The following is a 15,782-nucleotide window of genomic DNA, read 5'->3' as shown; positions in this document are numbered from 1 at the left end:
GAATTATTGGATCAGAAGTACAAAGGGAATACTGTATTCTCAGCTCCTTACGTCTTTTCCAGGGTATGGACACGCCAGCTACAAACACTTCCAGGCCCTGTGTAGAACCTGAACTGATCTTTCCATAGGAAGGAAGAGTGACAAATATAATTGGAAAATTAGAGAGAGATGATAACTTCTTGTACAGGTATAGTTTCTGTGAAACACATCCCATCCCCTGACATCTTGGTTCACTTAGCTCTTGAAGTAAGATCATCAAGGTAGGGATCCCCACCACCACCATTCCAGCAAAGAGTGACTACCATTTTAAGCCTCAGGACCTGTAAGTGGGATGGGGTGGGAGAGGAAGTCAGAGTTAGTAGATCCCAAGGTCTAGGATTAGATAAAGGAGAAGAGGCCCCAGTAAGTTCTCCAATTCATTTTACTCAATAGGCCTGTACTTTAGAACATTTTGTACTCCTTGATTCAGATTCGGACTCTAATTTATCTACAAAAACCCAAGAGGGGAAAAGGGTCAATTAGCAGATTTCAGGTAACAACTCTTCACTAAACCTCCAACAAAAGGATATACAGCAAAAACTCAGGGAAGATAGACCAGCAAATTCATATTTAGAAACATTCCTTCTGCTCCAAATGTATAGTAGTGATAAATATATACATATATACATATGCAAATATATACATAAATATGTACATAAATATATACATACATATATATAAATATATGTATATATTTATCCAGTATAAATGGTTCAAAAACAGGAGGCAAATGGAACAAATATGGAAAAGAAATGCAAAATGGCACCTGGACTCTGTCTGGATCAAGAAGTAAACAAGAGCAATTAGAAGTTCAGCTCCTATGAAGTAATGCGGAATAAAAATGATCCACTAAGCTGGGCAGGGAATCAGAGCTAGATCCACTGCTGAAGACAGGGTTAGGTGAAGGATCTGCAATTCATGAAAGCAGACTGAAGAAAACTACTACCAGCTCTGCACACGAGTAGGCAAGCAGATTATAGGACCCATGGGAAGCCAATTTATTTAATAGATGAAACAAAATTCCAAAGAAAATGATGATATCTAATGCTAAGAAAGACATTTAATAAACTTAATACAAGTTTGAATTTATTCTAAGTGACATTAATTTGATACAACAGTCTGAATGACTTTTAAATAAACATCTTAGGTCCTTCAATGACATAAATGAAGGAAATTAAGCCATAAAAAAGAAAATTATCAAATAAAAGGAAGCAGAAATTTTTCAAAGGACAGGTGGACATAGAAAAGAGATAATTAGAAAATTTAAATATAAAAACATGAACATTGAGACTTTTTAAATCAATGAATAAGATGAATATGAGAAAGAGTACAGTTGAAGAGAGAATTAGCTAATCAGATAATAGTCTGAGGATTCATCCAAAGCACGACAATGAAGACAGAAAAAAACGATCCATACACACACTCACATATGTGCATGTACATACATAGATAAACACACATGCCTACATACGTCTAGAGCAGTAAGAGACATGGAGAAAAATATTGAGAGATGTCAACATATCTGTAATAGGACTCTCCAAGACTACAGCAAAGAGTAGAGGAGCAATTTTTGCCAAATTAATGACTGGAATTTCTTCAGAATTTAAAACGTATGTCCTCAAATAAAACATGGACTCCAACTTCTAAGATAAATTAAAAATAAATTCATACTTAACTACAGAGTGAAATTGTAAAACATCAAAAAAATAGAAAATCTTACAAGCTAGGAGAAAAGATATGTTATTTAAAAGAAATACCAAGATTGACAGGAGATTTATCTTTTCCAGAAAAACATTTCAGAAGATAATGGAGTAAAATATTTAAAGCACAGAGGGATAATAACTGTCAGTTTTGCCCTTAATATTTTTTGCAGTTTGTTCATCATGATCTCTCCAACATCTAAATGGTGGAACATATCAGGGTTCAAGGTTTGGATCTCTTCCTTTATCTCCTCTCACTCCCTCATGAGCTCAGATAGCTTCATTGCTTTCATACACCTATTGTTGCATAATAAACTTCCGTAAAACTTAGTGGCTTAAAGTAACAGTTTATTATCAGCCATCACTGTTCTGGGGGTGACATGCTCAGCTGGGCCGTCTGAGGCAAGAGGTATAGAAGGCTTATTCATTTACAGGTTGGTGCTTAGGCTAGGATGGCTCTACAGTCAAGAGCCAGTTCTGCATTTCAATTTCCATGAAGGGCTCTAAATTCCTCACAGCATGGTAGTCTCAGAGTCCTGGATCTACTTGCATGGTAGCTAATGCCCAAAGTAAATATTCAAGAGACACAGGCAGAAGCGGCAAGGGTTCTTATCACTCATCCTTGAAATTCCTAGGACATCACTTATGCCACGTTCTGTTGGTTAATCATTTCACTAAAGCTTAGCGTCTATTTTCAACAGAGCTGCTAGAGTGGTTACCTTAAATCTATGACAGATCATGTTACTGCTGTACCCAAGTCCCCCAGGGTCTTCCTATATCATTCAGAAAAACAAGTTAAGTCTTTACCTTGAATGACATTACCTTATGCACACTGATTTTTGTTCTCCTTTGAATTTATCTCAAAGTATTCTTCCCCACCCCATCCTCAACCTTCATCTCGCTCAGTCGCAATAGACTCCTTAATGTTCCTTGAACACATCAGATATTGCAGACCCTCCCACCTCAGGGTTTTGCTCTTGTTTCCTCTACTTAGTCCACTCTTCCACCAAATATGTGCAGACCTTTTTCCCTCTCAATCTCAGAACTTTGCTCAGATATCACCTTCCTGTTGAGACTTCCCTTGCAAATCTGCCCACGCCCAACATTCCTCATCCCTTTCTCTACTTTATATATTCACCACAGGCATTGTGACCATTAAAAATACTATTAATTATTTAACTATTTAATAATTAATTACTGCTATCTCTGTCCACTAGACTGTAAGTTTCTAAAAACAAGGATTTTTATCTGTTTTGCTTCCTGACAGGGCACACAACTGAAACAGAGTCTGGCATATTTTAGGTGCTCAATATACAGTGATGTGTTGGCAAACATTTAATGACCAGATCTCAAAACCAAAAACAAAACAAAACTTTGACTTGTAGCATTTGAAAATTTCCATGATGTATGTATTTCCATCATCTAGTTTCAAACTGTCACTGAAGATGGATTTGGGAAGGAATAAAGGCAATTGGTTCTCATGTGTCAGTACAAGTGGACTCCAACATGCCACTGTTCTATTTATATAAATAATGGGGGGTGGGGAAAGGAAGGAAGGAAGAAAAATGTACCTGTATTATAATTCCAAATGGAGGGAAATAAAGACTTTTTTTTATAAACAAAGATCATGGGAGTTTACCACCCACAAACTCTCATTGAGAAAACTACTATTAAAAATGCATGATTAGAGGGGGACAAGATGTTGGAGTAGATAAACGCTGTACTTTCCTCTTACCATGACCACATTAAAAATCCAACTAAATTATAGAACAATCAACCTGGAGAACCATCTGAAGACTAGCTTAACAGAAGCCCTATAACTAAGGATATAAAGAAATAGCCACATCAAAAATGATAGGAGGGGCACAGACACGAAACATGCTAACCCCACACCTGAGTGTGATGGTTGAGAATCGGAGGGATATCATGCCCATGCCAATGCCGCCCCAGCACAGTGAGGGACCTCAGCCCCACACTGGGCTCTCCAGCCTGGAGTACCAGTGCCAAGAAGAAGAGCCCCCACAACATCTGGTTGTGAAAAACTGTGGATTTTTGCCCCCTCCCCCGAGATAAAAGGTTGCTGAAAATGCAGACATCCTTATCCTCTTAAAGGGCCAACACACAGACTCACTTGCTCACAGGCACTTACTCTGGGTACCGACACAGGGGTGGATGGTGATACTGGAGGTGTCAGAGACACACAGGGAGAGACTGAGTTTTGTGGCTGCAGGGTGTGGCCTGGAGGGAGAGATGCCATTTTTCCTGTATAGAATCTTTCTTCCATCAACTGGTAGGCAGGCACAATTTTCTGTGTTGAGCCCCCCTTCTGAATCTGCATGGTCCTGGCAAACTCCACTTGCTCATCCCTAATGACTCCCTGGGACACTGCCCCCACCCAACTCACACAAGGCTGGAGGCACTTTCTTGGCCAGCAGCCACCCCTGGCCCATGCTACAGTCTTTCTTGGACAACTCTGGGGTTTCGGTGGGTCCCAGGTGGGTGATGCATTGCCTCAGTGCGCTCTGAGCCTTGTGAGAAGCTCCAGGTTCAGCACTGGCATCAAAGTAGAATCTACATTAATCTGGTGAACACCTCTTCACCACTTGCCCCACCCTGGTGAGTCCCTGAGACACCCCCCCCCCACCAATCAATCACACAATTTGATTTCCACACAGGCTATAAGTGGGAGGGGGAGGGAGGGAGAGGAAAGGAGGGAGGGAGGGGGAGAGACAGAGACAGAGAGAGAGAGAGAGAGAGAGAGAGAGAGAGAGAGAGAGAGAGAGAGAGAGAGAGACTTTGGTATTTTGTCCCATAACAGCTGCCATAGGGCGGTAGTACTCCGCCATCTCGGTGCACTGATTACTGGGAGTTGTAGTCTCTACCAGTCTGTACCAGCAGGCATGGCGGCCTTCATTGCATGGGGCTGTGGAGCAGCAGCCGGCCTGGCTTGGAGTACTGGAGCCGCCAGGACGCTATTCCTTGCTCCGGCCTCTGTCGCCTGCCGTACGTGGAGTGAGCTTTGCGAGCCCGGGCGCGGAAGGGCTAGGCTGGGGGTAGGCGAGCCTGGAAGCAAGGGACACCTCGGCGATGGCCCCTAGTGGGACCGCGAGCTCGGGAAGATTGCAGGGTTCCACGCGAGCTCAGGACAGGCCCGAGTAGTGTTAACCTCTGTTGTCCGCTCCCGCAGGGGCCCACGCGGGGCCGGGCCGGCAGCAGAGCACTGGACCTTCCGAACCTGGCGCGTTCAGGCCGCCCCCTAAACCGGTTATCGTGGACAAGCGCCGGCCCCCGCGCCAGGAAACCAGGTGAGGCCCGTACCTGGGCGCGATTCCCGCTTTTTGTATTTGTGCGCTCGCAAGCAAAGAGATCTCGGCTGTAAAGCGGGCCCTGAACTCCCACTCTATGTACTTGTGTGCTGAATTGTTGAGCCCGCGTGTGAAAGCACACCCAACTCAGGTTTATCTCCCTCGCTTCTCCCAAGCCTGTATTGAATTTGCTCTGTAGTCTTATTAAACCCGAACTTCAAGTAGGGAGGGATTCTCTGGATTTGAAGCTCTTTACACCCGCATTTGGCATATATCAAGAGTTTTTCTCAGAATCACGTCTTATTTTACCCGTTTACGTTCAGGAGTCAATCTTTTCTCGCCTGGGTGGAAATGCATTGGCCAGGACTCACCGCGTTTTAGCTTCCCCATTCACCGTGTTTTCGTTTCCTGGCAAATGCAATGCAGTGGTAAAAATTTCCAGTAATTTGTGTCTGAAATTTACTCTTCAAAACAGTATGCTTAAAAATCTGGTTCACTTAAAAGAATGCTGGTAACTTTGGAGGTACATGTAAATTTAGATGACCTAGGACTTGCAGAAAGTGTTTCTGTAGACCTGTATAATAACCTTCTTAAAAAGGCAGTCTTTGGGAGGGAAAACTTTAGGCTTTCCCTAACGCCTAAGATTATAGGCTTTCTGAAAGGACTCTAGGTTGGTGATTGGATTATTTCTGCGTGCTTGTGTGTATGTTTAACATTTCAAATATTCTTCGTTTTGGAGTTCAAAAAACTTGATTTTATGGAACCTAGAGATTTATAAAAGACTTCCTTATACAACTTTTTTTTTTTAAGGTGGAAAAGGAATATCTCTCATAAATGATAACACTTAATTCATTCAAATGGAATGTAAATTGTATAACTACTTTGGGAAACAATTTTCAGTAAGTTTGAAGTTGTGTATACCTTTCCACCCAGGAGGGTATACAAATTAAAGAAAGTAATAAGTACAAGGAGATATGTACAAGAATGCACACAAAAGTAGTGTTTGCAACAAGAATTCAGAAGCAGCCTAGATATCCATCAGTAGGTGAATAGGCAAATACATTCATATAATGAGCTGTTATACAGCAGTGAAAAATGGATGAACTAAAGCTAACAAGGATGAACTTCACAAATATGATATGTGAAAAAAGCAACCTACAAAGAATTGATATAGTGTGGTTGCATTTTTATATTGACCAGACATACACGCATATATGTGTAAAGTATAAGAAAATGTACAGGGGAAATTCTCCACTTTCACAGAGCAGTCAAACCTAGCTTTCCCAATACTGGTTCAAACTGATACTATGTGCCTCCTGATGTGGCAAAATAAGATCACATCATCACCTCTGTAATATTTTTACCAAAAATATTTAACCTTAGTCTAGGCAAGTGGAAACAATAAACAAATCCAGAGTCCAGAGATGACCTATAAAACAGTAGGTCTTTGATTCTTCAAAAATGTGTTATAAAAATACAAAGATGGGAAATAGTTCTAGTTTAAGAGACTAAAGAGACTAACAACCAGATATAAAGTATGAAGGTTGATTGTAGCTTGGATTGAGTAACAAACCGCTGTAAGAGACATTTTCCAGGACAATGGGGTATATTTAAATACGAACTATGTATTAGCTTATATTACTGAATTAATGTTGAAATTCTTAGGTGTCATAAAGGAATTGTAATAAATGTAGGGGAATGTCCTTATTCTGAACAGAAGCCTTCTAAAGTATTGAGGGATGAAAGGCCTTGCAGCTTGCCATTTTCAAATGGTTCAGGAAAAAAAATTATATGTATATATAAAGCAAATAAATAGCAAACTAGGTGAAGTATATATAGGTGTTCATTGTATTACTATTTCAACTTTTGGTAGGTTTGAAAATTTTCAAAGTAGAAAATTGAGGAAAAGGAAGAAATTCATAGGAATAATAATCGCCAAATTTGGTTAATTCCATCATAGTAATTAACTGTGGGGGTAGGGAGGGATGCACAGGCGCTTCAACCATATTGATAATTTATTTCTTGAGATGGGTGATAGGGACATGAATTTGCATTGTCGTATTATTTATACTTTTCTATAGATTATTCCATAATACGTTTAAAATCAGTTAAAGAAGAGAATAGGGAAATTATTTTAAGGTCAGTTTGCAATTGATGATTTATGTGTTTATAACTTTTCCAGCATAATTTATTGTAACCTGTACAGCTCAACATGAGGCCTATGGTTATGGTTGCAGGCTTTGGAGTCTGCCAGATACGGCTATATTTAAATCTTGACTCGATAAGTTTATAGCTAATATAATAATAGGTCAGTTATTTACCCTCCCCAAGCTTCAGTTTTTTCATCTGTGAAAAAAAGATAATGACACCAAACCCACCTGCTTGTCGTAAGGATTAATTTATGCTATAAATGTTTAATAAAGCTTTTAACACAATGCCGGGTGAGTACTCAGAGTTGTTAGCTAACTGCATAAGCACTGACAATTTTAGAAATAAGATTGACTTTTCTTATGTAGCGAGGGAAGAATAAAACATTTCAAACTCATAATCCTTTTTTAAAAAGAAAGCAACAGATTTTTTTAATGGTCTTTAAAGTTTGCATTTAATTATTTTTTTTTTCCTGCAGGTTCTTGAGTCCTGAATTCATTCCTCCAAGGGGAAGAACAAATCCTCTGAAATTTCAAATAGAGAGAAAAGATATGTTAGAAAGGAGAAAAATACTCCACATTCCAGAGTTCTATGTTGGTCAGTAAGAGCTGGGTGCTTTCATTATTAGCGGCTTGCGGGTTAGTTTTCTTGGTGTAGAGAAGATTGTTTTTTCACATATCTGGGTTTTGCCCATATGAGGTACTTATTCCTAATATTAAAATCTTCAGGAAGTTATGAAGTTATATAGAAATGCCGTTGTTTGTTCCTGCCTTTTTTGCGAAAGTTCATGTCACTTTTGAATTTATAGGAAGTATTCTTCGTGTTACTGTGGCTGACCCGTATGCCAGTGGAAAAACCAGCCAATTTCTGGGGATTTGCATCCAGAGATCAGGAACAGGACTTGGAGCTACTTTTATCCTAAGAAATACTATCGAAGGACAAGGTAGTTCCATTTCATTATTTTGATTTTCTGGTAAATGTGATCTGAGGATTCTTTTTTGTTTTCTGCATCCTGGGATGACATCTGGAACTTGCAAGTGCAGGCGGCTCTGACTGGTATGAGAATTGTGGCTGCGGATTAAGTACAGTTGGTGCTCTGCTTTCTCTTGACGATTTCTTTCTTCTGTTAAAGGGACAACAACCGTTAGAAGTAGACTTTCCAAACTGTGGCAGCATCTCATAGGAGGAGACAAGTGACTCTACAGCAGTGTAGGGACATTCATTTTAGCCGCAAATAACCCATCAGAACATTGTAAACATGATGTCCTTATGAGTTACTTTCTCCTAAAATGAATGGCCCCCGTTTTGCTTTATATTACACCAGTCATCACAAGGATCAGTTTTATGAGAATCAGGAATTTTTAAAAAGCCAAAATTATGTTTGCGGTGCCTAATAAGGCAGAGGAACAAGTGGTAAAATTTTAGAAAGATTATGAATCAAAATGGCCGGAACAGTGAAGTTTTGTACTTAATGTTGAATGCTTCATTGTTTCCAGCAGTGAAGTATTATATTAAAAAAAAATTGAATGTACGAGAGTGATTGCTGTGGTCCTTATCCTGTAATGACCTGGGTGCTGTGCGTGTAAGAGCTCAGCAGGAATTGACTGACTGATCAATTGATTGAACTTGTTCATCCAATCACGTTGCATATTTGGGGAAACCTTGTTATAGAAAGACATGAGCATAGGTGTGAATCAGAAAAACCTGGGTTTGATTTTCTTCTTTAAAGTTGAGATAATAGTTTCTATCTCCCAGGGTTGTGGTCAGTGGATTGTACATGAAGTGCTGGACTCAGAATACTCAAAAGTCTTAGCTCCTTCTGTATAGTATGTTTGACTGTCACCTGCCTGTACCTTTCCCATTGATGCTTCCTTTTTTGGTGGTGTTTTCTAGCCCACTGGCTTTAAATACTACCGCTATGATGACAGTTCCCAAATATGTATCTCGAGTACTGACCCTTTCCAGTTCCAGATTCGCACAGACAGCTACCAATTTGGCATCTCCATCTGGATGTCTTACAAGCATAAAACAAGTTCAAAAGAACTCTTTATTTCCCCTCTCAGTGTGTTCTCTTCACGTTTTCTTCTATTTCCATAAATGGTACACTCCCCACCCATTTACTTAAACCAAAAACTTACTTAGGTGCTGTTTTTATTGTTCTCTTTCACCCATACAGTCAACCAGCAAGTTTTCATGGCTCAGTCTCCAAAAAGTGTATCCCAGTTTTGTCTGTTTCTCCACCTCCATTGCTGCTGCTCTTGTCCATGCCACCAGCCCCGGCTTGTATTACTTTCCTGGCCCCCCAAGTTACTATGCTTCACACAAATAGGCCTTTTTTTGGTTGTTCCAGCATGACACGTTTGTTAAGATCCCAGGGCCTCTGCATGTGCCATTCTTTCTGCTTGGAGTATTCTTGGCCCTCTGTTGTATCAGTGTAAATGTCCTCTTTGCAGAGAGGCTTTTTCTGACTGTACTATTTAAAGTTGCTCCTTCCCCAGTCACAATGTCGTCACCCAGTATTGTTTTCACTATATGAAATTACCCTGTTGGTTGGTTTATTTATTGTTTGTCATCCACTAGACTGTAAGTTTTATGGGAGGAGAAGGATCTTACCTGTTTTGTTTTTGCTGTAGGCACAGTTCCTAAAATCAGTGCCTGGACCAAAATAGCTGTATAGTAAATATTAGATTAAATCCAGGTATTAAACAATAAGTGTTAATGTTCATATATTTTACTATTTGTATTTCTCTTGGGATTATTTCAGGAAAACTCAGAATACACTCTTGCCCTTAAGTGTTTGATGATACAGATGATATATCTTAAATTATTACTTGTAGCATCTTGGAAGCACTCAAAGCTGTTCCTAGCTTGCTTCATGTGAAAAGCTCTAGAGCAGGGGTGTCAAAACTGCGGCCCGCGGGCCAACTGCGGTCCGCAATCCATTGTTAATTGGCCCGCAGAAAATTCCAAAAATATGTTTAGTTTACTTAAATAAACCAGGTGAGGCAATACGTACTTCACCTCGAGTGAGTGGCCCAGCTGTTTGTGTATTTTACTGCATATGTGTTTTACCCTTGGGAAAAAATGTTGAAAAAAGTTTGGACACCCCTGCTCTAGAGTGTTACAAACCTAGGCCATCCTTAAGAGGGCTTCTAAACCAAAGTTGGAACTGAAAAATATACTTACTCTTTTTGCATCATTAATCCTGTTGCTCTTAATGTAGAAGATAGTTTTATTTAAGTAATTGGGACATAAACAGCATGACAGAGTGAAGAATTTACTCAAATTTTTCTCCAACTAAGTTAATGCTATCAGAACTGAAGAGATACATGACTCACTATATGTGACGCAATATATTTATAGAAGACATCATTCTTTTGAATCTGTCATTCTAATTCCAATTTTCTTATTTTTTAATCTATATGAATTTTAGTTTCTTTCTGTTTCTTTCAATCATCTTCATTTTAAAGATTACAAATTCATGTCACATTTCCTATGTGCAAAACCCTGTGCTAGTTCCTTTACGAAATAGTTCTTACTCTAGAGTGAGGTTTCTGCAGCAGTCAGGATTCACATTGTAAGAATGTTATTTTTCTCTTTTTTTAGGTGTTGAGATTTGCTTTGAACTTTATAATCCTAGAATCCAAGAGATCCAAGTGGTCAAATTAGAGAAACGGCTGGATGACAGCCTGCTATACTTACGAGATGCCCTTCCTGAATACAGCACTTTTGATGTGAATATGAAGCCAATAGTACAAGAACCTACCCAGGAAGTTCCTGTTAATCAGGTATATGTTGTACCTTTGGAACTGGAAGTTCAAGTATAAAATAAGACTCATCTTAATGAAAACTTTTGGAAGAATTTTGCTTATAACTATCAGCCTAATTTATTATTATTTTTTTAACTGTCTTCCTTAGCTGAAAGTAAAAATGAAGCCTAAGCCCTGGTCCAAACGCTGGGAACGTCCAAAATTTAATATTAAAGGAATCAGATTTGATCTTCATTTAACTGAAGAGCAAATGAAAGAAGCTCAGAAATGGAGTCAACCGTGGCTTGAGTTTGATATGATGAGAGAATATGATACTTCAAAACTGGAAGCTGCAATCTGGGATGAGATTGAAGCATCAAAAAAGTCCTGATCTGAGAATGAAGTTAGCTACTTGCAGAAGATATACGGACTCACAGAAGATTTTTTTAGAGTCCAGTTTAATTTCATGTATAAGGACATAGTCATTAAATCAACTAAGCATTCATTATTTTATGAATACTATTTAAAAAAATAAAATTAGTACATCAGTTTATTACTTTAAAAAGATAAATGCATGCCAAGTGGTCCGGTGTCCATTCTCTTACTGGAGGCAAAGCTACAATATAGTCAAACTATTACCAGAATGCTCTTCATTAAGCCTGGAATCTGAACAAAGAAGTGCGTAGGATGATTTTTACATCTGTGACATACATTATGAATACAGAAAAATATAAGGTTTAAAGAATAATAGTAAAGTGAGCGGTCATGTATCCACCATCAAATTAAGAAGTAAAACTTTTAGTAATACCTAGGAAGGTTAAGAAGGAGACAGGATCTAAGGAGATGCCTGTGTGTCCCGAATTGGATCCCTCCCCTCTCCCAGTTGTAGGCACTGTCCTCACTTTGTGTTAGTCATCCCCTTGCATTTCTGTTAGTTTATTATGTACTTATGTATTCTTAAACAATATATTTAGTTTTGAAAAATCTGTTGGCAGGTATAATAATTGTCATTACATGAAGGCTTCAGGGAGAACATAAAGCCTTTGGGTCATCGTCTGTCTTCAATTTCCATGGAATTTACAAAAATCATTTTTGAGAAAGTTCCTGGCTAAGGTCATGAGTGAGTTCTACTAAATACAAGGCTCGCCACAGGGCATTTGGCAGGACTAGAGCGTAGACTGAGTAACTGACATCTGGCCCAAATGTTGGAGGGAGTAGACAAGTGTGTATTTTCTAGTTCTCAGCTCATGATGAATCAAGCTCCAGCTTGTAGGAGTGGATCAAAACTACTTCTGTAGGGTGATACAAGTGTCTTGTTGCAAATGGAATGGAAAGCTAGCATGAAATCAATCCTACATGGATAGTTAGGGCCAGGCTCTCCTGGGCAGGTTGTTCCACAGGTAAAAGTATGGTGGTAGGAGGGATGGGTCTGGATGAGGGAGACCCTCAACCTGTCTTGAATCGCTGCTCAGATCTACGCGCTCGTGCCCAGTCATTTTGGGTTTTGCATTCAGTGGTCTCCTGTGCTGATCTGTTGTCTGGCTTCTTTGTTTTTCATTTTATTGGCTACTAACTCATTTTGGTGGAGCACAACCTTTGGTAGCTTCTGGAGGAAGTATATGTGGAGGTACATTTTTGGAAACCGTGCATATCTATCATTTGATACTGGATAAAATCTAGATGGGATGTAATTTTCCTTCAGAATTTTGAAGGTATTGCTCCAATGTCTCGTTCCCAGTTGTGCTGAGAAATCTCACACCATTTTGATTTCTGCTCCTTGTATGTGACTTGAAAGCTTGTAGAATGTCTTTGTCCTTGGGGTAATGAAATTTCAGTAATATGTCTCAGTGTGGGTCTGTTTTAATTCATTATATTGGACATTTGATGAACACTTTCAATATGATAACTCAAATCTTTCAGTTCTGGGAAACTTCTAGTGTTCTGTCTTTCTGGAACTGTTGTTTTCATGTTGGATTGCCAGGACTAGATGTCTGTTTTTCTAATCCCACCCCTGCCCCATCTCTGTTTTTTTAGCTCTTTAATTCAGTCTTGCAACTCTGCTATCATATTTTTAAATCTCAAGATCTCTTTGATTTCTGAAAGCTCCTTTTCTTACATAGTATTCTGTTCTTATTTTATATTCTTGTCTATGGATTTGTTCTGTTACCACTGAGGATATGCATGATAGTGTTGGTGTTTTTTCTTGTGAAATTGCTTTTCTATTCACTAGCATCTATTTCCTCCAATTATTTTTCTTTCTGTGGGTATTTATTTCTTTTTCTATGTTTTAGGCTATGCTAAGACATTTGGCAATACTTGATTGTCTTCTTATGGTTGACTAGTAGACTAAATTGATTCGAAGTTGGACTTGTGGGAAAGGGTTCTCTTTAGGATAATCTGGGTGGACTTTTTTGGGAAGTCCTCTCCATGTGAATGTTTTGGTTTGGTCAGACTCTCCAGAATAGAGTTTTCCAATCTTCCTCGAGGTTAAGACTCTCTGCCAATGTTTTGGGAGCCATACTGGGGAAGAAGTTTGGGATTTCTGACACTGTACATGTATATGGACATCCTGTCCACCTCCACTCCCCTTTTGGCTTAGTACCCAGTGCCTGCAGTAAACCTCTGGACTTCAGCTTGTGTGTGGGTGGGCCAGACAGGCCTCCAAATCATCAGATTATTTTAGCTATTGTCCTTCACCCCAGTTGCCGAGGTACTGGATCTGCCAATGGGACAATTCTGAGGAGTGAACTGGGTTGATTTTCACCTTTCTCCACTGCCGGCTTGATTTGCCTTTCTTTAGTCTGCTAATCCATCCATATGCTTTTTCACCTTTCAGAATTTTGTTCTGGTTGTTTCTTGTTCTGTTCTCTCCTGTGGTTTTATATGTCATCCATATGCTTTCCAACTTTCTGACTGCTTGTACATTGTCCTATTTTTTCTCCTTCCTATGGATTTGTCTTTGTCCCTGTGATATATTTTAATGGTCATTTGAATAGTTCATCTGACAGATTAATTTATAGCCACTTTTCCACTAACAGTGTTCTCCAAAAGAAATTTTTCAGACACTAACTCTTGAGGTTCTCAATATTCAGGGCTTCCCTGATCCTTTTCACTACGAAATGTTACACATCCATCTAACTACTTTCAAAAAACAATGGACATGCCATCATTCACTTATTTAGATTACTTGCTGAGATAGCCTTTCAAAATAAAATTTTAACACGAGCCTATATTCTATATTTTTCTTTTCTTTTAATTTGTTGGAAGATAACCAATGCCTGTTCTCGTTTTACATTGATAAACGCACTTCAGTCTTCTTGGTAAAAGGGCAGATGGATGATACCTATCAAGATCTAAAGCTGTGTAAATGTACGATCAGCTCATAAGTACATGTACTCATACCAGTAATGTTTCACTCTAAGATTATCTTTAAAATTCTTGTGAATTTTCCCCCAGAAACAAAGCAAATCTTAATACATTAAATATGGGTAGTTTAAAAAATTTTTATTGTGGTAAGACATACATAACACAAGATTTGTCATTTTAGCCATTTTAAAATGTACAATTTCAGTGGAATTAATTACATTCACAATGTACAGCCATCACCACTATCTCCAAAACGTTTTCATCACCCCAAATAGAAACTCGAAACATTAAGTAATAACTCCTTATTCCTCTCTCCCCTCAGCTCCGGGTAAGCTTTAATCTCTATGAATTTACTTATTCTAGACACTTATAAGTGGAATCATAATAATTGTACTTTCGTGTCTGGCTTATTTAATATATTTTCAAGATTCATCCATGTTGTAGCATGTATCAATTTCATTTTATGGTTAAATATTATATACCATATTTTGTTTATCTGTCTATTGATGAATACAGGTTATTTCTACCTTTTGATTATTTGAATAATGCTGCAGTGAACATTGACATACAAGTATCTATTTGGATTGCTGTTTTTGTATTCATTTTAAATATACTCCAGGCATATACCTTGGAGTGGAATTGTCGGGTCATTTCATATTTTTAAATTTCCCTTATCATTTCTTTGACCCATGGTTGTTCAAGACTTGTTGAATTGCCACGTATTTATGAATTTTCCACTTTTCTTACTGATCTGTACCTTCATTCCATTGTTGTCAGAGAAGATACTTAGTATGATTTTAATCTTTTAAAATTTATTGAAAATTGTTTTGTGGCCTAACAAAGGGTTTATCCTGGAGAATGTTCCATGTGCATTTGAGAAAAATGTGTATTGTGTTGTTACTGGGTGGAGTATTTTATATATGTCTGTTAGGTCTAGTTGGTTTATAGTGTTGTTCAAGTCTATTTACTTACTGATCTTCTGTCTAAATGTTTTTTTCCAATGGAATATTGAAGTTTCTAACAACTATTGTAGAACTATCTAGTTCTCCCTTTAATTCTGCCAGTTTTGCTTTATGTATTGTTGGGCCCTATTGTTTGGTGCATACATTACTATAATTATTTTATGTTCTTGATAAATTGACTCTTTCATCAATATATAATACGCTTTTTTGTTTCTTCTTCTTTGTAACAATTTTTGGCTTACAGTCTATTTTGTCTGATGCTAGCATAGCTAGGCTGCTCTCTTTTGGTTACTATTTACATGGAATGTCTTTTTTCATCCTTGCAGTTTCAATACATTTGTGTCTTTGGAGCTAAAGTGAGTCTTGTAGACAGCATATAGCTGGATCTGGACTCTGTGTGTGTGTGTGTGTGTGTGTGTGTGTGTGTGTGTGTGTGTATCCAGTTAGCAACTCTTGGCTGTTTGGAGAGTTTAATCCATTTATATTTAAAGTAATTAGTGTAATGAAGGACTT

The 15,782-nt window shown here is 38.4% G+C and overlaps 1 protein-coding gene across 1 annotated transcript; it reads left to right on the top strand.

Annotated features, from left to right (window-relative positions):
• The first annotated feature begins 4,591 nt into the window (after positions 1-4,591).
• Positions 4,592-15,782, top strand: MRPL19 (mitochondrial ribosomal protein L19). Its single transcript, XM_033125355.1, has 6 exons — positions 4,592-4,742; positions 4,927-5,044; positions 7,671-7,789; positions 8,001-8,135; positions 10,799-10,980; positions 11,111-15,782. The coding sequence occupies exons 1-6, from the start codon at positions 4,640-4,642 to the stop codon at positions 11,330-11,332; spliced, it is 879 nt and encodes a 292-aa protein (XP_032981246.1). The 5' UTR covers positions 4,592-4,639; the 3' UTR covers positions 11,333-15,782.

Source organism: Rhinolophus ferrumequinum, chromosome 13, assembly GCF_004115265.2.
Source record: "Rhinolophus ferrumequinum isolate MPI-CBG mRhiFer1 chromosome 13, mRhiFer1_v1.p, whole genome shotgun sequence".
Taxonomy (NCBI): Eukaryota; Metazoa; Chordata; class Mammalia; order Chiroptera; family Rhinolophidae; genus Rhinolophus; species Rhinolophus ferrumequinum.
This window is presented reverse-complemented; position numbering and strand designations above follow the sequence as displayed.

Bases quoted from the DNA above. Each gene is read 5' to 3' on its own strand.
- MRPL19 (XM_033125355.1), top strand. From the start codon at position 4,640: ATGGCGGCCTTCATTGCATGGGGCTGTGGAGCAGCAGCCGGCCTGGCT. The intron at 8,136-10,798 runs GTAGTTCCATTT...CTCTTTTTTTAG, and splicing joins AAATACTATCGAAGGACAAG to GTGTTGAGATTTGCTTTGAA. The intron at 10,981-11,110 runs GTATATGTTGTA...TGTCTTCCTTAG, and splicing joins AGGAAGTTCCTGTTAATCAG to CTGAAAGTAAAAATGAAGCC.